Here is a 24538-nt window from a genome sequence, read left to right on the forward strand (position 1 = left end):
GATTCTAGGCAGGGGCTCTACCCCTGAGCTACGCCCCCAGCCCCTCACTGGGGGATTCTAGGCAGGGGCTCTACCCCTGAGCCACGCCCCCAGCCTCTCACTGGCAGATTCCAAGCAAGGACTCTCCAGATAAGCTACAGCTCTTACCTCTCTTACCTTCTCTCCTACCATACATCTAGCCCAAACCGACCTCAAAATCACCTCATTCCTCAGCCCCCTCTCCTAGTACAAGATTACAGGTATGAGCTACCACACACAACTCATTTGTCGGTTTTTTAAACTTGTTTTATTTAATTTTGCATCCTAGGAATGGAGCCCAGGGTCCCATACATGCTTAGCAAGCTCTCTACTACTGAGCTCCACCCCAGACCTGTTCTCATCTTCTAATTTCCCTCATTCTCTTCCTCCTTTCCCTGCTTGTCTCTGGTTGTCTGTCTGCTTCTCTCCATTGTTCCTGGTCCTGGCTTTCCTGGCTCTTATCTTCTGCCCTCTGACCCAGAACAGAGCCAGACAATGCCCCAACTTTGGAAGTCACAGGAAAGGAGAGCTAGAAAAACTGTGTCTCCTCCCATGGGGCTGCCCAGCCAAGCAAAGCTGGAGGGGATCAGGCAGGAGCCTGGGGCGCTGGCAGATGGTTCAGAAGAAATGAGGCAGAGAGAGATGGGGAGAGGAAATGCCCCATGGGGCCTGAGACCAGAGATGGGAGGGAGAGATAGCCCTTAAGGTTCAAACTACAAAGATAGGAGGCTTAAAGGATAGAGACCTAGTGGCAAACAGAGCTAGTAATAGGTGCACAGAGATAGCCTCAGGGCAGCGTGACTCCCTAACCCGAGGGGACTGAGAGGCAAGGCCTCCAAGAGTGGAAGTCAGAGCCAGAAAAGCAGGCTCACAGACAGAGAGATTCTAGGAGTCAAAGAAGTGGGAGGTAGTCTGCACACACAGCAGCAAACATGGGATTCACGGAAGGGATCCACAGCAAGGACTAGATGGAAATCAGATAGAAGAGGCCTGGAGAGACAAACACAAATACTATAGAGAGCTGCGGGATGTGGTTCAGTGAGTAGCGGGAGCTTGCCTAGCAAGCTCTGGGGTCGGTCCTCTGCATGCCTGGAATCCCAACCCCAGGAGGGTGGAGACAAAAGGGTCAGAAGTTCAAGGTCATCTTTGGCTACACAGAGAGTTTGAAGACAGCCTGGGCTAGATGAGACCCAGCCTCAAGAAAAAAAAATGAGGGTTTGAGTGAGTTTCAAAGAGACAGGAAACCAAGGGAAATGGGGATCAGGTAAGACAGAAACACAGAAAGTGAAGGACAGAGGTAAGCGATAGGATACTTAACTTAATGACTGTACCTAGAGAGGAAGACAAGGAGAGAGTCCAGAATGAAAAGACTGTATCAAAATGCCCCAAAGACAAAATCCGAGGGAGATCAGGCAGATGCAGTTGACTCTCCTCAGCCTCTTCCGGTCCTGGGGGGTGCCGGTCTCCATAGCGACCGACCCAGATCCCCAAGGCAAATATTGTCCAGGCCAGAAGCAACCGTAGGGCTGTGTTGACATAATGTCGCACTGGGTGGGGTGGGGGCTCTTAGAGGCCAGGATGGAAGGCAGAAGAACAACTCTCAGCTGAGGCTCTGCAGACAACGCCAGCCTTCCTCCACCTCCAAATCCCCTGCAAACTTCCCTTCACCCCACGCCAGCAGCGGAGTCCAACTACAGGGGTCCCCGACTGCCCCCTGGTGGTTGTAGATTGGGCAGGGTGATCCCTTACTAAGCAAGGAAAGTAAAGGGCTGGGCTGAGGGTGTAGCCCAGACCGAGCCTCAGGGGAAGTTCAGGCAGGAGGATTTGTAGTGGAGATATATAATACCCATATTCTAGATGATTCTTTTTGTTGTTGTTGTTTTGTTTTGTTTTGGGGGGTTGTTTGTTTTGATTTGTTTTGTTTTGTTTTTTTCTCTGTATAGCCCTGGCTGTCCTGGAACTCACTCTGTAGACCAGGCCGGCCTCGAACTCAGAAATCCACCTGCCTCTGCCTCCCAAGTGCTGGGATTAAAGGCATGCGCCACCACTGCCCGGCTCCTATAAATTCTAGATGAAGTTGAGACCCAGAGAGGGAAAGCAACTTGCCTCAGGAAACACGGCTCATATTCAAAGCACTCCTTATGGCCAGTTTCAAAATGTGATTTCCAGATTGTGGAAAAGGCTTGCTCACCTGGAGAAGGAAGTGAGGGGGGGTGGAGAGGGAGAGGGAAAGGGAGAGAGAGAAGTGGGGGGGAGAGGGAGAGGGAGATAGGTAGGGAGACAGAGAGAGAGAGAGAGAGAGAGAGAGAGAGAGAGAGAGAGAGAGAGAGAGAGAGAGAGAGAGAGAGAGAGAGAGAGAGAGAGAGAGAGAATTCTATCTACCCTACTCTCTCCCTCCTCCAGCTCAGCGACCCCTTCCATGCCTGTCTTCAAGGTCCTTGACATCTTCCTGTGAAAGCACTCAGAAGAGAACAAACTCCATTAGCTGTACCCAGAGCCAGAACACGGGAACACTTCACACCTAAATGGCCATCCAAACTGCTCTGCTCTTCTGGGAAGTGGGTGCCTATCTCAAGCCATTTACCCCAAGAAAAGCCAAAGTCACATAGCTTGCGGCTCAGGTGGGCACTATTTGAGTCTGGTCTTGCTCTGGGTTAGGCATTTCAGGTAGAGGACTGAGTATGACATCTTTGTATGTCATCTCCCTTTCTCTGCCATAACCCACCAGCCTCAATTCTGTGCCTTGCTCCATTCTCTATGCTCTCGATTTGCTCGCATCCCCCACAACATGGAAGCCAAAATTGAAGCTCTACTGGGCTCCCACAGTGCTCTGGGGCACTGTTCCAGGAGGACGATATTCCTTAGCATATGACAGTCACATTCCATTCTGTTTTGCTGTTACTGTTTTTAAAGTTTTTATTAAATTTATATTTAGCTGATTAGTTAGTTATTTAATTATTGGTTTTTCGAGACAGGGTTTCTCTATGTATGGCTATCCTGGAACTCACTCTGTAGACCAGGCAGGCCTTGAAGTCAGAAATCTGCCTGCCTCTGTCTCCAAAGTGCTGGAATTAAAGGCGTGAGCCGCCACTGCCTGGCTTATTTTTAAGTATAATCAGGTGTGTGCAATGTGAGTGCATGAGCCCCCAAAACTCAAAGGTGTGGGATCTTTATGGAGTTAGGTACCTAATATGGGTGCTGAGCTAAACTCAGGTCCTCTGGAAGAGCAGCAAGTGCTCTTAACCACTGAGACATTTCTGTAGGTCCTGGTATGTCTTTCTTCTCCCTCCTGGGCTCCATCCATACTAGCCTTCTGCTTGCTGAGGACTAAGTCAAACCCTACCTCAGGACCTTATATTTTTATTTTTTATTATTTTATTTTTCCTGCCCAGAAATCATTCAGCTTTGGGCACAAATGCTTCTTCACTTTTTTCTTTTTCTTTTTTTCTTTTAAAAAAAATTTATTTATTTAATGTATGCAAGTACACTGTAGCTGTTTTCAGACACACCAGAAGAGGGCATCTGATTCCATTACAGGTGGTTGTGAGCCACCATGTGGTTGCTGGGAATTGAACTCAGGACCTCTGGAAGAGCAGTCAGTGATCTTAACCACTGAACTACTAGTGTGTCTGAAGACAGCTACTGTGTACTCACATAAAATAAATAAATCTTAAAAACAAAACAAAACAAAGCCAAGAGAACAAAAACAAATCCGGAACAAAAATATTTTCTGAAACTGGGCCTTGTGGTATATGCCTATAATCCCAGTACCAGAGGGTTTGGAGCAGGAATATTAGAGACTCATCAGAGGCCATTCTCTCAGCTATATAATGAATTTGAGGCCAGCCTCAGGAACATGAGACCTGCATCAAAACAAACCGTAGACTGGGAGTGAACCTAATAGTGTTTTCCTGTAATTCCAGTACTTGGAAGGCTGAGACAGAAGGATTGCAAGTCTGAGGCAGCTTGGGCTACTTAGTTTTTTGCTAGACTGGAAAAGAGAGAGAAATACATCAAAAAAACATAGCCAGAGGTCTGGCTGTGGTGACACTTAACTCCAGCAGTCCTGAGGTAGAGGCAGGAGGAGGCTCTATTGAGTTGGAGACTAGTTTGGTCTATATATCAAGTTCCAGGACTGCCAAGGTTACATAGTAAGACCCCATCTTTAAAAACAAAGAAAGGAAGAAAGAAAGAAAGAAAGAAAGAAAGAAAGAAAAGGAAAGAAAAAAGAAGAAAAACAGAGGTAGGGATGGAGGCACTGGCCTGTAACCCTAGATTTTGGGAAGTGAAGACAGAGAATGAAGATAAGAAGTTCTCAAAACAAAACAAAACAAAATAAAAAAAAGATAAGGAGTTCAAAACTGGCCTAGGCTATATAAGACCCTGACTCAAAAAACAACAAAAAACCGGGTATATACGGCAGAGTGGGCGCCGGGTAGGGTGTGGAGTGGGCTAGACTATAGAGTAAAGTCTTCGCTCAAAAATACAAGACAACAAAACAAAGCAAAATGAACCCCGTGGTTTGGGTCATGACTTGGGAAAGGCGGCCCCATCTTTAAATCCATTGTCAGTTTCTGTACCCCCTCCTTCCCTCCTAGTTCCCCAGTTTCCGAGCCTGCTCTGACTGACACCGCCAGCTGGTCCCCGGTTTCACAACTGGGTTTCTGTCAAAATACGGACTGGATAACGCCTTCCTGAGAGACTAGGACTGTAGGGGCGGGGCTAAGTGGAATGGAAGGTTAGGGCGGGGCTAATGGACTTGAGGGCGGGCTCTAAATTCTGAGGGCGGGGCTAATTCTACTAGAGCGTCTGGTCCAAGGTTCCAGTCCTGGGCTGTTCAGGGGGTGTGGCTATTTGCTCTAGGGGCGGGAATAGAACTTTTGTTGTTTCTAGATTTAGGGGGTGGAGCTAAGAGTCCCGGGGGCGTGTCTAGCTCTAATAAACAAGGAGAGAGGACTGGGATAGGATACAAGCTCAGGTTATAGAATAACCTGTCATATTTAAGGTTTCAATATCAAGTTCTGGTCGTACGAGGGGACTTATGGGAAATCAGATAAAAGATTTAGAGGAGGCTTTCGGGAATAGGAGTGTCTTCTTTCACCCCATCCTCCTTCCAGAGCTGAGGGGCGACGCTTCAGGATGAAAAGCAGGAAGGACCCTGCCCCTCCAAACCCGTCGGCATCCCTATTGGCGGAGGAGCCTGCGCGACAGACTCTCATTGGTTCCTAACGGGAGAGGAGGGGGTGTAGAGAGAATACACTCAGGTTTGTGGGAGGGACCAGACAGTACCTAGGGGGACCCCGATGCAGCCAATCCTGACCTGAAGACTGTTGCGGGGGGGTTGGGGGGACCGACAGAGCAGTCTCTTGACACCCCTTCCGGGCATCCTAGGGAATGACCCCTGTGCCAGGCTCAGAGCCGGCCGCCTGATGCTGGGTGGGCCGAGCTGGGGATGCTGGAACGAAGGGCGTTGCTATGGCAACGGGAGGCAGGGCCTGGGGGGGGGACCGGGCCCGAGCTGGGGCTGCGGGGGCCGGCGGTGGCTGTGGTGGGGCAATGGCGGAGCGCGGCCCGGCCTTCTGTGGCCTCTACGACACGTCCTCTCTGCTGCAATACTGCAACGGTGAGAGCCCCCTTCTCAGTTAGACCCTGGCCCCGCCCAGGGTGGACCTACCTCCTCCTGCCCCAACCCTTTTCTTCCAAGTCCTTATCTCCTCCCTTGTGAGAGGTTCCTCCTTTCTCCCCATCAACAGGATTCTAACCCCAGAACAAGGTCCTTTATCCCCAAAGTCATGATCCTGCTCCCCCTACCCCAACAAACACCTGCTCCCAAGGTGGCCAGACAGAGGGGAGGGTAAGGAAGGGTAAAGGAGCCTGTGACGGGGGAGGCCAGGCCTGGGGTTGGGGTAGGGAGTCAGCTGAATGTGGAACTCTTTCTGCCCCCTACCCCCCAGCCCCTTCCCCGGACCCTTCTCTGTGTTTGGGTATAGCAGGGGGAAATGCTGAATTGAGGACTGGGCTTGGGACCAGTAAAACAGCAGAGGACTTTCCGTACACTGTCTTCCCCATCTTCAGCCCTGCCTCTGCCTCCCCCACCCCCACCCCAGGAAGAATCCTCTTTTTCCCTAGATAAATGTGTATGGCACTAGAAGGGCTATTTTGGTGTTACGGAACCTGGGCTGGAGGAGTGGGGAGGTGAGAGATGAAGAAAGTGGGCACTGGTCTCTAGGCCAGGAAAAAACGTCCAGGAGGAAGCCAAGAGCTTGAGTCATGGGGTGGGACCATCAGGCCAAGCAACGTTCAGATGAAATCTGCCTGTTCAGGGTCAATGTGCCCCCATGTCAGTCAGGGGGCCTTGCCAAAGGATCACCTCAGAGTTTGGAGGTCACTCCCTTGGGCACACAAACACTTTACGAAGGACCCCTAGAGTTGGCAAAGGAACTAGAATGTTCATTTAACCCCTCTCTACCTTCTAAAGGTTAAGGACCACAGGGTGTCTCAGGCTAGGGCAAGTATGGGTTCTCGTCCTGAAAGAAAAGCTGTGTCCCAATCAAATGACCCTGAGCTTCTGGGTGACAGTCCTTGCTGAGGCCAGTACAACCATCAGAGCGGAGGGTAGGATGGAGTAGCTACAGTACTTATTGGTTCATCTTACTTTGGATTTATTAAGCTCATATCATGATTTGGGAAACATGTTAAGTGCAGGTCTAGCTCTTGTATTTTCAACGGTAACATTACTTACAGGAGGTAGAAAAGAACTCAAAATAAGGTGGGTTGCTGGCTCCACTATTCCCTCCTGGCTGTGTAGCCCTTGGCTTATCTCTAAACTCTCACCGTCTTCTTCACGGGACCCTGGGACTTCCCGATAGGGGTCTCAAGTCTCTGCAATCCTCTCCCTCCGACCTCTAGAGCCTCCCCCACCTCCCTCTGCAGGTCCAGACATCGAACCTGCGGAGCAGTGGGTGGGTGGGGGTAGAGGACGGGATGGCAGGACTAGGCAGGCGATTGGATCACGGAGGGAGAGCGAGGGGGAGGGACAGGAGGCTGCAGTGCGGGAGTCCAGCGGGCAGGCGGGGCTGGCTTAGTGACGGACACAGGACTCGGGATGGCAAGTGAGACCTCCGAGCCCGCTTGCTGTTCCTGCTACCATCTTTACTTAAAACGGGCTGGAAGCCAGGGTCTCCTAGATTGTCACAGCAATGAGTCTGGGTAGGAGTGGTCTGGAAGGGAGGTGGAGGAGGGCCACTTAGAATCCCCCACCCTCCGCGGGAGGAAGGACGGGAAGGAGAAATGATGCGGGAGTCATTTAAAAATGAATTAATAGACTGAAAAGAAGGAAAAGAGCTAAATCTGAGGTGGGGATATAGAGGCAACATAAAGTGGGACCAGAGGACAGAAACTCCCTGCTGGGTGTCATCTCTATCCTGTAATCCCCATGTCGGCCGCCAGGGGTCATAGAAGCTCTGTCCTTACGGCTTCTTGGAGGGGCGAACCCGTTAGAAGGGAGAACGAGGGGAAGGGATGAACAGGACTGGACCTTTTTGGCTTGAAAAGTCTTGGATACAGCGAGAGAATGTTGGTGCCCGTGACAGAATATTGACGTTCTTCAGAGGACGTTAGGAGCGCGTTCTAGAAGGTCGTCACTGGGAGTAGCTTGATGTCATCTTTAAAATGCTGATATGACTTAAAAGGATATTTAGCATCTTAGTCACAGAATCTCAACACCAAAGTGAGGTCCGGGATTGGTGGAATCTGCATGAGAAAAAGGGACTTCCCCCAAGGTCGCATGGTCAGGACACTGTGGCAGAGAGAGGAGGTGGGGATTTCCTTCCTTCTTGCCAGAACCCTCTTCTTCGGCCCATCTCCACGCATCCTCGTCCGCCCCAGGTTGCAGGAAAGGCAGAGAGCGTGGCTGGTCCCCGACAGACCTTGAAAAGCCGGAGGGACTTTCCTGATCTTTGGAGCGCTCTCCCGCCCTCCCTTCCCCACTCCCCCCACCCCCACCCCCTTACGTGGTCCCCTGCAGCCCGCATCTCCTCTGCTTTCTAGATGATAATCTGTCCGGCACTAGCGGCATGGAGGTGGACGACCGCGTGTCGGCGCTGGAGCAGCGGCTGCAGTTGCAAGAAGATGAGCTGGCGGTCCTAAAGGCGGCGCTGGCGGACGCGCTGCGTCGCCTGCGGGCGTGCGAAGAACAAGGCGCGGCGCTGCGCGCGAGGAACACCCCTAAGGGCCGGGCGCCCCCGCGTCTGGGCACCACCGCCTCGGGTATTTTGGTCGGGGTGGAGGGTGTGATGAGGAGGCACAGAGGCACGACCTCAAGTTCATATCATCCGTGCTCTAACCCTATTGCTCCAGTGTGTCAGCTCCTGAAAGGCCTTCCCACCAGGACGCCCCTCAATGGCTCCGGACCCCCGCGACGCGTGGGCGGCTATGCCACCTCTCCATCTTCCCCCAAGAAAGAGGCGAGCTCCGGGCGCAGGTAAGGCAAGCATAGCAGGACCCCAGCCTCCTCTCAGACCTTGCTGGAGAACACGGCTATACCGATGCGGTCGGTATATCCTTCATCACTCTGGTCTTTCCGCAGCAGCCGTCGCTACTTGTCACCTGAGCGCCTGGCCTCTGTGCGTCGCGAGGACCCCCGTAGCCGTACCACATCTTCCAGTAGTAATTGTAGCGCCAAAAAAGAAGGGTAAGTTCGCGGGTGGGGCCCCAACCCTTGACGGGTAAGGGAATGTATGGGGAATTAAAGCCAGACCCCTGGCCACGAGGTTATAAACTAGAGTGGGGTAAGCAAGCTCACAAACTATGGGCGCAGTACTTCTGGGGTAGCCTGGTCAAAATGGAAAGCCTGAAGGGGTGGCGCCAATATTGGGAACGTGACTATCATTGGGGAACGGGACTGTATTTAAGGCTTGGGCGGTCTATGGGTCAGCAGAGGAAGCTGGGGGAGAGCCAGGCTCATGGGTATGACTATTAAGGTAAAAGGAAGTCCCTTTGATTCTCTGGGTAGAATCAGAACACAACACTCAGAGTTTCTGTAGGGAATGTAAGAATCAGAGGTAGGAATGTGGTCGGAATTTGGGGGTGTAACGGGAGTTAACTTGGTAGAACCAGAACCTAGGGCGGGGACCTGTCATTTCAGGAACCCTACTCCCAAAGAGGTTGCTTGGTATAGTGGGTGTGGCTTAAGATTGGGCGTGGCTTAGGTGTGTAGTAGATCTTACAGGATAGCTTGGAAAACGTTGGGACCCTGTCCTGTGAAATTGGATAGTCAGATTGCTTAATACGACCCAAGAAGAGAGGTGGATGAACCATTGGTTATTAAGAGGGAAGCCAGGAGTGGTCATGGCTCAAGCCTGTAACAGCAGCGGCTGAGGCAAGAGGATTGCCACGAGTTCGAAGCCAGACTGAGTTACATGATTACACTTTTAGTTTCAGTCCAGCCTTGATTACAGTGAGACCCTGATTCAGATTTATACATACATACATACATACATACAATGTACATGGGGTTCACAACTCTGATCCCACGACTTAGTTAAGTGGAGGGAAGAGGATCAGGAGTTGAAGGTCCTTGGCTGTTTACAGTTTGAGGCCAGCCTGGGCTACTTAAGACAGGGTTTCTCTGTGTAGCACTGGCTGTTCTGGAATTCACTCTGTAGACCAGGCTGGCCTCGAACTCAGAGATCCACCTGCCTCTGCCTCCCAAGTGCTGGGATTAAAGGCGTGTGCCACCACTATCTTAAGAGCAGAGAGAAACACAGACAAGAAAATAGAGCCAATCCAGGACTAAGTTAGAAAGAGGCCCAGTGGTGGATGTGGTCAAGTATCTAGAGACAGGGATCAATGTGTAAGGGTAGAACCACACTGAAGAAGAAGGAGCAAGGACTTAAGAGTAAGTCTCCTGAAATAATAACAATCATGTTCTTGGTCAGATGCTTGCCTGCATTCGCCACTAATCAACCTCACATTCACGCTAGGAAGTGTAGCTCTTCTATTCCGTTTTTTGAAATGAGGAAACCGAGGTAGAAGTTGGGCAACTTGTTCGTACTTCTAGAAAGAGGCAGAACTGGAGAGGTCTGATCTCAGGCAAGCGCGTCTCTGAGCCTGTGCTGTAAACCGTCACCCACCCCTCACTCTATACAAAGAGTCCCGTGTCTGGATTCCGTGATTCCGGCAATGGGACTCGGTGACACCTGACGCCTGCAGGGGTCAGCCGCGGGGGGGCGGGGCAGGGGCGGTGGCGCGGGCGCCTCCCAGGGCCGGAAGCGGCGGGGCCGGTGCGGGCTCCACCCCGGACCCGAAACTCAGCCAGCAGCCGCCATGAGTAGTTTTGGAACTGGGTGAGACCCTCTCGCAGCACCCCTCCTCCCTCCTCCTGCCCTTCTCTCCTCTGGAACAGAAGGTTGGAGACACGCCCCTTCCCCTGAACTTTTCATCGTTTTCCTGGCTGCTTGAAGTTTGGGGTGTTGCCAGGTGGAGAGGGAAGGACCGTCGGGGAGCGTTTTGTTGCTGTTGCCTAGGAGGGAGGGTCCCTAGTGACTCCGGTCTTCTAGGATCGCGTGCCTGCCACATCGTGCTGTGTGACCCTTTGGCGATCTCTGCCTCTCTGGGCCTGTGTCTTAGGCTCTTCAAGATCTAACGAGCAAAGCACAGGGCCTGCAGAGAGGTAGCGCTCTGCTCCTTACTCGCCTGATTATTCGTTCCAGACCTGCAGAGCCCGGGTTTAGGGGGAGTACTCTCTGTCCTATCTCGTGTGCCTGCTAAAACACTTGTTTTCTTCTTCTTCTCCCCCCTCCTCTTTTTCCCCCCTGCGTCTTTTCCTGACAGGAAAACCAAAGAAGTTATCTTCAGCATGGGTAAGTGTGGAGGGTGGGCGTGGTTTCAATGATTGTAGCCTGCTGAAGACTTGGGGTCCTGGCTTCTGGGCCTTTGGCCGGCTGCCTTCAGTTTATCCACCTGTTAAGAAAGGAAGATGAGGAAGATGGAGGGGGACAGGGAGGAAGAGAAGCAAAGAAGAGAGAAGGAAAGGGGTGGGAAGAAAGGATGGAGGAAGGGAGGTTTGGTCTAACCTTAGTAATCCAGCCTTTGGGAGGCTAAGGCATTTTGGAAGTTGAAGGAAGGCTAGCCTGGGCTACATAAAGAGGTTATATCTATATAAAATTAGCTGGCTGTATGGCTCACACTTGTAATCCCAGCACTTGTGATTCTGAGGCAGAAGAATCACCATGCCAGCTTGAACTACAGAGTGAATTCCAAGCCGGTCTCAAATTCCAGGGCTAGCTGCCTCAAATAATAATAATGACGTTAGTAATAATAATGAGAGGAGTGCAAACAAGCCTTAGGGTCTAGTGTGGAACCTGACCTCCGAGGGTGTCTTGGCAGAGGAGGGATCCGTAAAGATGTTTCTGCGGGGACGCCCTGTGCCCATGCTGATCCCGGACGAGCTGGCGCCCAACTATAGCCTGGACACTCGTTCTGAGCTGCCCTCCAGCCGTCTAAAGCTAGACTGGGTGTATCCTTTGACTATGCTCCCTCGCAGCCCTCTTGGAAGAGGGTGAGTCCTGGTGCTGAGAGGGAGGCGCTGGGCGGAGCTACAGCTGGGGTTTCTTGGGCCACAGTGGGAGAAGTCGGGGGTAGGAATGCACAGGAAGTCCAGAGGGAAGCAGGGTAGCTGGAATGACCTGTTGTGAGTTTCTAGTTCGGGTAATGTTTGAAGCGGACTGTTTAACTCACGGATGATCTTGAGAATTTGGTCTTCCTGCCTGCACCTTCCAAGGAAGGGCTTGGATTGCAGGGCAGCAGGATTTTGTGCACCACCATATTTGGCTGTCATGGATATCAGTCAGACAGTGTAAGCTCTATGATCTGTTTATCTGGGGAAGGTTTTCACAGGGCAAAGCTCAGGAATGAAGAATTGGAAGGTGGGGCACATTGGTTAACACACACATACACACATATATACATACATGTACACATACATACATATACATACACACATATAAATACATATGTGTATATATACATATATGGTTTTTCAAGATGGGATCTCTGTGTAGCCCTGGGTGCCCTGGAACTCTGTAGACCAGGCTGGCCTCAAATTCATAAAGATCTGCCTGCTTCTGCCTCCTGAGTACTGGGACTAAAGGCATACACCACCAACATCCAGCTATAACCATATTTCTATTAGAAACTTTCAGTGGGGGTGTATCATATTGGGGAATGATAGAGTTTCCCAAAAAGAGGCACTGGAACCAGCAAGCAAAGATTAAAGGAAAACATCCAGACTGAGAAAGAATGGCTGGCCCCGGTGAGTTGGAGCTACTTGGGAAACTGGAAAATGTCATAAGGGGATGAATTGGAGCCTTGAGTTTTAAACCCAGCCCTGCCTCTGGCTGTGACCAAGGAAAACTTACCTTCCTTCCTCCCCGTGCCTCAGTTGGTTGTCACCTCTGAAAAGTGGATTTCCCTCTGGGTAAAGGTGCTGGGTTCGGGCCCTGGGAGATACAATGTTAGACACAGCATTTGCTGCGCAAGCATGGAGAGTTTCCATCCTGAACGCACGCATAAATGCTGGGTGGGTATGGTGGCAGCCTGTGATCAGGAGGCAGAGGTGGGATTCCAGGGCAAGCTGGCCAGCTAGACCAGCTGGGATTGAACTCCAGGTTCAGTGAGCGAGCGAGGTGGAGAGTGACTGAGGAAGGAGGACACCCACAATCAATTCCAGACATGATGTTCATACATGTACACACACACTCATGCATCCCTGCATACTTACATGCAAGCATGTATGCACATATACCCAGGCCTTGTTTGTGCTAGGTAAGGGCTCTACCACTGAGCCACACTTCCTAGTCCCTCACTGGGGGATTCTAGGCAGGGGCTCTACCACTGAGCCACGCCTCCTAGTCCCTCACTGGAGGATTCTAGGCAGGGGCTCTACCACTGAGCCATGCCTCCTAGTCCCTCACTGGGGGATTCTAGGCAGGGGCTCTACCATTGAGCCATACCTCCTAGTCCCTCACTCATGGAGTCTATTTCTAGGTAAGTCTGTCTCCTGCTTTGGCCTTCCAAGTGCTGGAATTATGGATGTGCACCCCACAATCGGCTCTTTTGTCTCTTATAAAGACACTTGTCACCAGGTTTAGGGTCTATGCATATCATGTAAGGTGACTTCATCCTGAGGTCCTAATTACATTTGTAAAATTCCATAGTCCATCTAGCAAAGCACTGAGAATGTCTAGATGTCAAGATTGCTACCAGTTGAAGGCCAGCCTGGGCTACATTGTAATATAGTATCTAAAAATAGGGTTGTAGCCAGAGTTCAGTGATCAAAGTGCCTTCTGCGTAAGCATGAAGACCTTATTCCCATCCTCTGCGAGCACATCACACACACACACACACACACACACACACACACACACAGGAGCCAAGCTTCTGTGGCTACAGTCGCAGCACTGGGTGGGGCAGAGAAAGGAAGATTCCCTGAGGCTTGCTAGCCGGCCAGCCTAGCTGAATCTGTGAGCTCCAGGTTCAGTAAAAGACATTGTGTCAAATGTCAGTGGAAAAAAATAGGGTGTGGAGCAATGGGGGTACACCCAACATTTACCTCTGGTCTCTGCACTTTGTACATGCATGCACATACACAAACACACAGACACACAAACAAAAGGTTTATAGTTTTGGAACACCTTGGTTCAACACCCCACCCAGGGACAGAGACAGGAAAATATTCCAGGGGCCTTAGGACTCCCTTTCAGCCAAGAGGGACTAAGCAGGCTCCTTAACCAGCCCTGGGCGTCTCCAGCTATGGCTATCGAGGCCGGGACTGCAGGGCCAACCTTTACCTCCTGCCCACCGGGGAGGTGGTGTACTTTGTGGCCTCTGTGGCCGTACTGTACAGTGTGGAGGAGCAGAGACAACGACACTACCTGGGGCACAATGATGACATCAAATGGTGAGTCTCTGTGGTTTGGGGGATGGGAGAACTCAGGCTTGGGCGTAGATCCAAATTTTGCCTCCTGGGCCTCTTTCCACATGACTGCCACCATGGAGTGTGGAGCCGTTGCCAAACCTCTGCTCCACCTATGAGACCACCAGATCCCAGGGGAGAAACTAGTGGAAAGATGAGCGCTGATTATTTGAGCATTGAAACATACATAGTGTATCTTTTTTTTTCTTTTATGTGCATTGATGTTTTGCCTGCATGTGTGTCTGTGTTAGGGTGTCAGATCACCTGGAATTGGAGTTACAGACAGTTCTGAGCCACTATGTGGGTGCTGGGAATTGAACCCTGGTCCTCTGGAAAAAACAGCCAGTGCTCTTAACCACTGAGCCATTTCTCCAGGCCCTATAGTGTTTATCTTTTTTTGTTTTGTGTGTGTGTGTATGCACAAGCATGCCATTTGTCTATATGTGCACCTCATGTGTACAGTGTCCCCACAGGCCAGAAGAAGGTGTCATGTTCCTTTTAAGTGTAGTTGCAGCAGGCTATGAGCCACCTAGTGTAGGTGCTGGGAATTGAACCCTGGTCCTTAACCACTAAGCCATCTCTCTAGCACCCTAACTTTTGTTTTTCCTATTGTGGCAGGGTCTCTTTACATCAAACCCAGGCTGTCCTGGAACTTAACTATTCTTGGCCTTGAACTCAGGCTTCTTCTGCCTCAGCCTCTGGAGTGCAGGGATTATAGGCATTCACCACTGTACCTGACAGTTATCAGTACTGCATGTAGTGCTGCCTCCCCCTCCCCCCAGAGTCCCAGGTATTTCTATATTGGGATTTCATCTGTTTCCATGGCCACTGTTTTTAGAACATTCCCGAGCCAGGTGGGTATTTTGAATTAAAAATCCAGGTTTCCCTCTAATCGCCTGTCATTGCTATCAAATGACTATGCATGAGCATATGTGGTAGAGGCACTTGCCTGACATGCACAAAGCATTGCGTTAGATCCCCAGCAGCCCATAAACAAGGAGTAATGGTGCATGCCTTAATACTAGCATTCAGGAGATCAGAAGTTCAATGCCATTCTCAGCTGCAAAGCCAGTTGGAGGCATGGGCTACATGAAACATTGTTTCAATAAGCAAGTGAAAGAAAAAAAAAATTAGCCAGGCGGTGGTGGCGCACACCTTTAATCCCAGCACTTGGGAGTCAGAGGCAGGCAGATTTCTGAGTTTGAGGCCAGCCTGGTCTTGAACTCATTGATCTGCCTACCTCTGCCTCCTGAGTGCTGGGATTAAAGGTGTGCGCCACACTTGGCTTCATGAATAAACGTTTTTAAAATTCATGCTTATTGAGTGAACAGCTGTGCATTTTGACTCTAATCTGCTAAGGAAGAGTCCCTAGTCCCTGTGAGTTCTTCTCTCACCACAGCTGAATTCTGTTCCTCTGTCCCTCTCTCCTCAGTCTGGCTGTCCATCCAGATATGGTCACCATCGCCACAGGACAGGTGGCAGGCACCACAAAGGAAGGCAAGGTATATATGGCCAGTGGGCAGGGCACAGGGGGACAAACAGGAGCTGGGACCCCTTTTCCCTAAAGTAACGGTGCCTCTCTTTTCTTCAGCCTCTGCCACCCCACGTGCGTGTGTGGGACTCAGTTTCCCTTTCCACCTTACACGTCCTGGGCCTGGGGGTGTTTGACAGAGCTGTGTGCTGTGTGGCCTTCTCCAAATCCGTAAGTCTTTGTCCCGATGCCTCCAGAAAGCACCTTCCTATGGGGTGGCGGGGCTGTACTCATTATAATGTCACAAGCCATGCACCCCTTCAAATCTTGAGCCTCGGGGCCTAGGGGCCTCAGGGCCTTAGGGGCCTGTGACCCAGAGCCCAGCACAAGGCACGGGACACCTGGAATCGCAGTACCAGATGGGACCACCATACCCTTCTTTCTCCAGTGGGTTATTCTTGCCTGAGCATTCTGGAAGGTTCCTTATCTCTCAAGGCATTTCAAGCCTAGCACTGAGTGCCCAGTGCATGCCTGCCATCCAATTCCCGATCAAAACAGAAGCTAAAATAATCTTTCTGGAACTTGTGGAGCAATGTGATGTTGATGCAAACACCCTCCCTTTCCACTCCCACGATGGATTTTTTTTTTATGATAATTTTATTTAAAAGTGTTGGTCTGCAGTAGATTGGGGGGTGAAAAACTCCCCAAAGGTAGTTTAAGAAACGCTTACACTTGTGGGGGTGGGGGTGTACATGCTTGTGTTCCACACAGTAGGGAGGCCAAGGCAAGTGTTTTAGGCCAGCCTTGGCTATGCGAGACCTTGTCAAAAGCACTCAGTCTTAGCGTATGCCTTTAATACTGGCATTGTTCCTTATTTTTGTTTTGTCTTGTCTTTCAAGGAAGGGTTTCTCTGTGTAGCCCTGGCGGTCCTGAAAGTCACATACACCAGGCTAGTCTTGAGGATCTGCCTGCCTCTGCCTCCCAAATGCTAGGACTAAAGGCATTCACCACCACTGTCTGGCTAGCAGAAAGATCATCGTGAATGTGGAGCCAACCTGATCTTTACATGCAGTTTTAGGATAGCCATGGCTATATAGTGAAACTCTGTCTCAAAATAACAACAAACAACATCAGGCCAACTTTCTATCAATCTATTATCTAATTTGTTTATTTTTGAGACAAGTTCTCACTGTGTGCCCTGGTTGTTGTGAAATTCAGTGTAGACCAGGCTGGCCTTGAACTCACAGAGATTCATCTGCCTCTGCCTCCTGAGTGCTGGGATTAAAGGCGTGTGCTGCCATGCCCGGTCCTCTCTTTATTTTTATGTGTTATCATTAGGTGATAACTGTTACTTTTCCTGCTACAGCGTCCAGGAAACATCAGATGTCATGAAAGCAGGAGTTACAGGCTGTTGTGAGCCATGGTGCTGGGAATGAAACCCAGGTCTTCCAGAAGAGCAGCAAGCACTCTTAACCATGGAGTTGTCCCTATTTTTCATTTCCTTTTCTTTTTTTTCTTTTTTTTTTTTTAAGATTTATTTATTTATTTTATGTGTATGAGTACACTGTAGCTGTACAGATGGCCGTGAGCCATCATGTGGCTGCTGGGAATTGAACTCAGGACGCCCCCCCCCCTTCCTCCGGCCCCACTCGCTTCGTCGGAATACACTGTAGCTGTCTTCAGATGCACCAGAAGAGGGCGTCAGATCTCATCACGGATGGCTGTGAGCCACCATGTGGTTGCTAGGATCCAAACTCAGGACCTTCAGAAGAGCAGTCAGTGCTCTTATCTGCTGAGTCATCTCTATTTTTCTTTTCTTAAGTTAATTTTTAAAATTAGCATACAGAAAAATGAGCTTGGTTCTGATTTTATTTATTTATTTATTTATTTATTTATTTATTTATTTATTCAGCATACAGCTTTCTGCCTGCATGTATGCCCACAGGCCAGAAGAGGGCACCAGATCTCATTGTAGATGGCTGTGAGCCACCATGTGGTTGCTGGGGATTGAACCTAGGACCTCTTGGAAGAGCAGACACTGCTCTTAACCTCTGAGCTATCTCTCCATCCCCTTGGTGCTGATATTTTCATTATTTAGGTCCCTGTCCTTTGCTCATGTTCATTCACCAGTACCCACTGCTTTCCTTCCAACCGACTTTATATTATTATCTTTACGGATTTATTTATTGTGGGTGTGTTTGCACATGTATGTACACAGAAGTACACAGCACTCCTGTGAAGGTCAAGAACAACTGCTTGCCGTTGCTTCCCTCCTGCCATGTGGATAGTCCTAGGAGCAGGACTCAGGTCTCCAGGATTGGCAGCAAGCACTGTTACCCACTGAGCCATCTTGCCAGCTCTACCTCCCGAAGTCCCACAGTCAATGTTGATAATGGCTGGATTCTGGATTTCATGTACATAAAAAGCCATTCCAGAGATGAGGGCGTGCTCCAGTGGTAGAGAGCTTGCCAAGACTGCACACTGCCCTGAATTCCATCTCCAGCACTAAATGGGGAGGGAAAAAAATGAAAAAGAAAACACTCACTTAGGAGGCACAGGCAAGGGGTTCACTGAAGTTTGAGGCCAGCCTGTGCTACATAGCAAATTGGAGGTAAGGCAGGAATCTGCATCAGGACCCAATTTCAGCATCTCTCATTCCATAGGATGCTGCAGAGTAGATGCTGTCAGCAAGAATTCTCAACTGCGAGCTAGGCCTTGGTGGCGCACGCCTTTAATCTCAGCACACAAGAGGCAGAGAAAAGGATCTCCGAGTTAGAAGCCAGTCTGGTCTATACAGCAAGTTCCAGGACAGCCAGGGCTACACAAAGAAATGTTATCTCAGAAGAATAAAAAGTCAAGAAGAATTCCCAACTGTGGGGACTAGAGAGGTGGCTCAGCAGTTAAGAACACTGTCTGCTCTTTCAGGGGATTCCAGTTTAATTCCTAGCATCCACATGGCGGTTCATAATTGTCCATAACTCCAGTTCCAGGGGATCCAATGCTGTCTTTCAGCTTCCATGGACTCTGCATATATATAGTGTACAGACACACTTGCAGGCAAGACACCTATACACATAAAATAATAAAATAAAATTAGGAGAGGAAAAAAATCCCCAACTGTGCAGGCAAGCAAATTTTCTTAGGGATGAGTCATTGTAAAACTCCTTAAGAGGAGGAGCACGGTAGTATACACCAGATGTCCTGGATACTGATGAGGCTGAAGACAAAATAAAATTAAAGCATGGGCTTATGCTAGTTCTCAATTCACTTTTCCTATTTTTACACAGTTCAGATCCCCTGCCTAGGGGATGGTGCTGCCCACAGTCCTCTCCCTAGGGGATGGTGCTGCCCACAGTCCCTCATTGAGACTTGCTTGCCTAGGGGATGGGGCTGCCCACAGTACCTCACTTCCTAGATGATTCTAAGATGTGATCAAGCTGGCAATCAATACTGACCCATCAAATGTGCTTTTTTTGTTCTTTTTTTTTTTTTTTGAGACAGGGTTTCTCTGTATAGCCCTGGCTGTCCTGGAATTCACTCTGTAGACCAGGCTGGCCTCGAACTCAGAGATCCGCCTGCCTCTGCCTCCCAAGTGCTGGGATTAAAGGTGTGCGCCACCACTGCCCAGCTTCAAATGTGCTTTATATATCATGCTTGTTAACAGGCATGTGTGGTGAATAGGTCAGAGTGGGATGTGGGGAAACATACCCTAACCTACCTCTCTATGTTCTGCAGAATGGGGGCAACCTGCTATGTGCAGTGGATGAATCCAACGATCATGTGCTCTCTGTGTGGGACTGGGCCAAGGAGAGCAAAGTGGTGGATAGCAAGGTGGGTGGGCTTGGTGCCCTACAGGTGTCCTCCTGGGACATGCTGCACTGGTTAGGAATCTGCAGCCAGACTTGACTTAAATGGGGGCTTTGGCATCATCCCCTAGATGTCTGTGCCAATGGCTTCCATTCTGTGAGCCTCAGCTGCTTCCTGTTGGAAATGAGATCAGGAATGGTATCCTCCTCATGGGAGGTGGAGAGGTTGGGTATAATGTGGATGGACCAGATTCAGCACAAAGTTAGGTGTAGTCTTGTCTACATAGTGAGTTCTGGGACAGGCAGGGCTGCTTAGTAACAGTCATCAGGGGGTTGGGGGTCGGGGAGGGAGGCATGATTGATCATGAGATAAGTTTGTTTGCCCAAGATCACATGTCCAGGCTGAGAGCAAGAAACTTGATTCTAAATCAGGGCCCCCTCTTAAGGAAAGGATAAGAAGATAGGAGATGGTGTCCTGGAATTAGATGTGTGTGAACTTGATCCTGGACATAGGTGTGAAATAGCTGTGTAGCTTCAGGAAAGTGTTTTCCTCCTCTGAATCTCATCCGTGATAGGAAGTACTAATGGACTTTATCTCCCAGTGGACGCTGGGGATTCAGTGAGTTTTACAAAGTGCTCAGCACAGTGAATAACAGACTAGGAACTGCCAAAGCGGCCCTGGTATGCTACCCGCTCCTGCAAGCAGGCTGTGTGGGCGGCCCTGTGTGGGACGGGTATGCTATGGTATTCCTGGTGACTTTGAGATCCCTCATTCAGAATCTGTCCTGTCCCCCCTCAAAGTGCTCTAATGAGGCCGTGCTGGTGGCTACCTTCCACCCCACTGATCCCAGCCTGCTGATAACCTGTGGCAAATCCCACATCTACTTCTGGAGCCTGGAGGGAGGCAATCTGAGCAAGCGGCAGGGCCTATTCGAGGTGAGTGCCCGGGATTTGTGGACAGAATGATCTCAAAGAGGGACACCCGGTGGACAGTCCAGAGGGCTCCAGAGTTACTGAGCTGTTCATGCCGGGCCTGTTTCCTCATCTGTATGAGGGAAGATCCTGCTTCCTCAGACCCGTGAGGATCCTGGGGGTGAGAGAACTCGGGAGCTCCAGGCAGATGGGGAATGCTCAGTTAACAGCATTGCCTGGATGATACGGGGATGCACGGAGACAAGCGGCAGGGAGGGGTGGGCGGGGAGATGGCTCTGGATAAGGAGCTTACCCTGCGCGCATGAAGACTGGCGTTCCAATCGCCAACCAAGGGAGGATGGTGGGACATTCACACCCTCTGTAAACTCCAGGTTCAACAAGAGATCCTGCCTCCGTAAAAATATGTGAAGAGCATTCAAGGAAGACATCTGATATCAACCGTACATGTGTGCATGCACATGTATGAGCACAGTAACATACACCCCCATGCACATGAATACACATAACACACAACAAGCACACTTAGCATGCACATACACACAAGTACACACAAACACACTTATGCGCATACATACATGCTCATGAACACAATAGTGCACCCCATAGACATAATCATACATGACACACAACAAACACACATAGCATGCCCATACACATAAGCACACACAAACACACTCAGCACACATACATGTTCACACATGAACACAATAGCACACCCCCATATACAACAAACACACTTAGCATACATACATACACGCTTAGGAATACAATAGCACACCCCCATGCCCATGAACATGCATAACACACAATAAACACACATAGCATGCACACACACCAACAAACATACTTAGCATGCATACATGCTCACACATGAACACAACAGCACACCCCTCCATACACATGAACACACATAACACACCCACATAAGCACACACACACACACACACTTAGCATGCACAAATGTACACAACAGTACATACATGAACACACAGCGCACACACATACTACATTATAAGGCATGTGCTTATAATGCCAGCACGGGGGAGACGGAGATGAGCAGATCCATGGCCTGTGGGTCTGCCAACCTGGCCTACTTGACAAGCCCCAGATACTAGTGAGAACTTGTCTCAAAAGTGAGGTGAGGGGAGCCAGAGATGATGGCTGGGTAGTTAAGCATTAAAGTGCTCTTGCAGAGGCCCAAGTTCAGTTCCCAACACCGACATCAGGCAGCACCCAGGACTCCAAGCCCACTTCTGGCTTCTGCAGGCACCTGTACTCATAGACACACACACACACACACACACACACACACACACACACACACACACTTTTTAAACAATAAAAGTAAGAACAAACAATATTTAGGTAAGCAGGATGGCTCCCTGGAACATACAGAATGGAAGGAGAGAAATGACTCCCACAACTGTCCACACATATACATATAACACATAAATGTACAGAATAAATAAAAGGTGTAACGAATTAACAAGCAAAACTAAACAAATCCACATGCCAGGTGTGGTGGCGCACACCTTTAATCCCAGCGCTTGGGAGGTCAAGGCAGGCAGACCTCAGTGAGTTCAAGGCCAGCCTGGGCTACACAGTAGGACTCCTGTGCCAGAGAGAGAGAGGAGAGAAACAAAACCCAAAGTGAATGTCTTTCATGAAATGCCACCATGGTTGTCTTCTGGCCTCCATGTAAATGCTCATGCGTGTGCACCCAAACATGCACGTTCACATGGAACCAGAACAGGAGATAATGGGCCCAGGAGGGCAGGCACAGGCACACTTTAGAGAGGGTTCTCTATTCTTCTCGGCTCAAAGGGCAGCACTGAGGGCTTGAGGCACAGACTCTGGAAACCAGGTGCCTAAGGCAGGGAGAAGAGAAGAAGCAGAGAAAACTGAAGACGGAACTGGCAGAGAAGTGGGGGCACAAAGAGGACAGGCAAGAGGTTTGTCCCAGGAGGGCCAGGGTTACAACATGGTCAGAACTCCCAGGTGGCCTGAGTCGTTCAGGTAGGAGGGGAGGGGAAAGGCAGATATTCTTTATGGGGTCTCCCTCCTCAAACCACAGGGATTCTCCTGGACCAAAAGCCCTGGATGCCTATGATGTGCACAAGGCTTTGTGCTTCAGTGACACCCTCTAACACCCTCCTCCTTTCTCTTTCTGTACTATAGAAACACGAGAAACCAAAGTATGTGCTGTGTGTGACCTTCTTGGAAGGTGGCGACGTGGTCACTGGAGACTCTGGGGGGAACCTCTATGTCTGGGGCAAAGGTTAGTGTCAGTACATTAGTTTGGACTCTGACCTCCATCTTTTCAAACACCCTTGGCTGTTCAAATCTCTCCCTTCCTGTAACCATGCTCAGGTGGAATCAATGTCACTGTAGGATAAATTTCTTCTCTTTTTCTATTTTGTGTGTGTGTGTGTGTGTGTGTGTGTGTGTGTGTGTGTGAAGGCGCACAGTGACTGTCAAGTGGCTCAGTTACTGATCCACCTTATTCACTGAGGCAGGCCTCTCAATCAAACCCATAGCTCACCAGTATAACTAGTCTCACTAACCAGCTTGCTCTAAGGAGCCTCTGTCTCTGCCCTCCGAGGCTGGGCATTCGTGTGGGTTCTGTGGGTCTGAGTTCTGGTCATCACACTTGCTTGGCAAAGCACTATAACCTTTCAGCTTCTAGCACCATGCTGAGGTAATTTTTTCCCTGTTTTTTTTTATTATTATTATTATTTGGAGGGGGGGTCGTTCTGGAGAGATGGGTAGGTAGTTAGGCGAACATTTTGCTCTTCCAGAGGACCTGAGTTTGCCACCCAGCAACTCTGTCAGTTGACCTGCAACTCCTGTTCCAGGGATCTAACTCCTCTGGCTTCTGTAACCACCTGCACTCATGTACACATGCCTAAACATACACATGCACACACAAACATGTACACATAGTTTTTAAAAAGGAAATCTAAAAATATTTAATTTTATGCATATGAGTGTTGCGCCTGCATGCATGTGTGTGCACCATGTGCATGCAGTGCTCACACAAGCCAGAAGAGGACACCAGATCCCATGGGACTGGAGGTGTGTATATAGTTGTGAGCTACACTGTTAGGGTTAGCAGGGCCCAGGTCTTCTGCAAGAGCAACAAGTGCTCTTAACACTGAGCCATCTCTCCAGCCCGTAAGATAAATTCTTATTTTGCAGTTCCAGCAACCTTGACAAGGTTCAGCTCAGGCATCTTGACTCTGAAGCCATTCTTGGTTCCTGCAGCCTTTGTCCTCTAGTTTCACATTAGCAATCGAGGCCCAAGAATAAATGTGTGAAATGACTCAGCTGTAGCCAGTGTGTTGTGTGAATAACTCGGTAGAAGGATGGGTGGATTTGTGTATGTATGAATGAAAGAGTGGGTAAAAGGATGGACAAATAGGTGGGTGGATTTGTGAATGGATTGATAGATAGATAGCTTCATGAATGGATGGGAAATGAGGGAATGGCTATATGGGTGGATTAGGGGAGAGGGATGGATGGATAGATGGAGATAGATAGAAGGAAGAGTAGCAAGATGGATTGATGGACCAATAGATAGGTGGGTGGATGGATGGAAGGAGGGAGGGATGGATGGATAAATGGAAGACTGGCAAGATGGACTGATGGACCAATAGATGGATGGGTGGTTGGGTGAGGTGGGTAGGTTGATTTAAGGATCAATAGGTAGATGATTAGATGAATGAATGAAGAGGTGGAAGAAAGGATTGTTGGATCATTAAATAAAGAAATGTAGATGGATTTATGGGAGGCAGGTAGATAGAAGGAGGTGGGAGAGAACCAATTGATGGACTAGATAGATAGCTGAATGAGTCGATGGATGAGAGATGGATCCATAGATGAGCAGATAAATAAAGAGATGGCAGAAGAACTGACGAGTGGTGGTGAATGGGGAGATGGTTGGGTGAGTGGAAGAAGCCATGGAGACGTGCACGAGTGGATTAGTCAAAGGACGAGTGGGTCGGCGTGAGTTGAGACAACTCAGTGGAGAGGGGATAAAGGGCCGAGTTCATGGATGCTGGGCAGATGGATGGGTAGTGGGTGTAAGACCAAGAGAAACATAGAAAGGTGAATGAACAGGTGGATGTGGGCCTTGTGGCTTTAGGTCATCACAGGGTTCAGTAAAGGGACAGCCTCCCCACGCCAACTGCCACCCCTGATCTCCCTGCAGGTGGAAACCGCATCACCCAGGAAGTTCAAGGAGCCCATGATGGTGGCGTGTTTGCGCTCTGCGCCCTGCGGGACGGGACGCTGGTGTCTGGAGGGGGCCGCGATCGTCGGGTGGTCCTCTGGAGT

The 24538-nt window shown here is 49.8% G+C and overlaps 1 protein-coding gene across 1 annotated transcript in view; it reads left to right on the forward strand.

Annotated features, from left to right (window-relative positions):
* The first annotated feature begins 5302 nt into the window (after window positions 1–5302).
* The window catches only part of Eml2 (EMAP like 2), a 28195-nt gene continuing 8959 nt past the window's right edge, over window positions 5303–24538 (forward strand). The window contains exons 1-13 of the mRNA XM_031384119.1: window positions 5303–5641; window positions 8068–8286; window positions 8377–8500; window positions 8606–8710; window positions 10852–10880; window positions 11407–11536; window positions 13829–13978; window positions 15426–15495; window positions 15585–15695; window positions 19200–19295; window positions 20072–20206; window positions 22382–22481; window positions 24414–24536. Coding sequence (XP_031239979.1) covers window positions 5494–5641; window positions 8068–8286; window positions 8377–8500; window positions 8606–8710; window positions 10852–10880; window positions 11407–11536; window positions 13829–13978; window positions 15426–15495; window positions 15585–15695; window positions 19200–19295; window positions 20072–20206; window positions 22382–22481; window positions 24414–24536 — 1540 coding nt within the window. The 5' untranslated portion in view covers window positions 5303–5493. The remainder of the gene's footprint in view (window positions 5642–8067; window positions 8287–8376; window positions 8501–8605; window positions 8711–10851; window positions 10881–11406; window positions 11537–13828; window positions 13979–15425; window positions 15496–15584; window positions 15696–19199; window positions 19296–20071; window positions 20207–22381; window positions 22482–24413; window positions 24537–24538) is intronic.

This window comes from Mastomys coucha, unplaced genomic scaffold (assembly GCF_008632895.1).
Source record: "Mastomys coucha isolate ucsf_1 unplaced genomic scaffold, UCSF_Mcou_1 pScaffold21, whole genome shotgun sequence".
Lineage (NCBI taxonomy): Eukaryota > Metazoa > Chordata > Mammalia > Rodentia > Muridae > Mastomys > Mastomys coucha.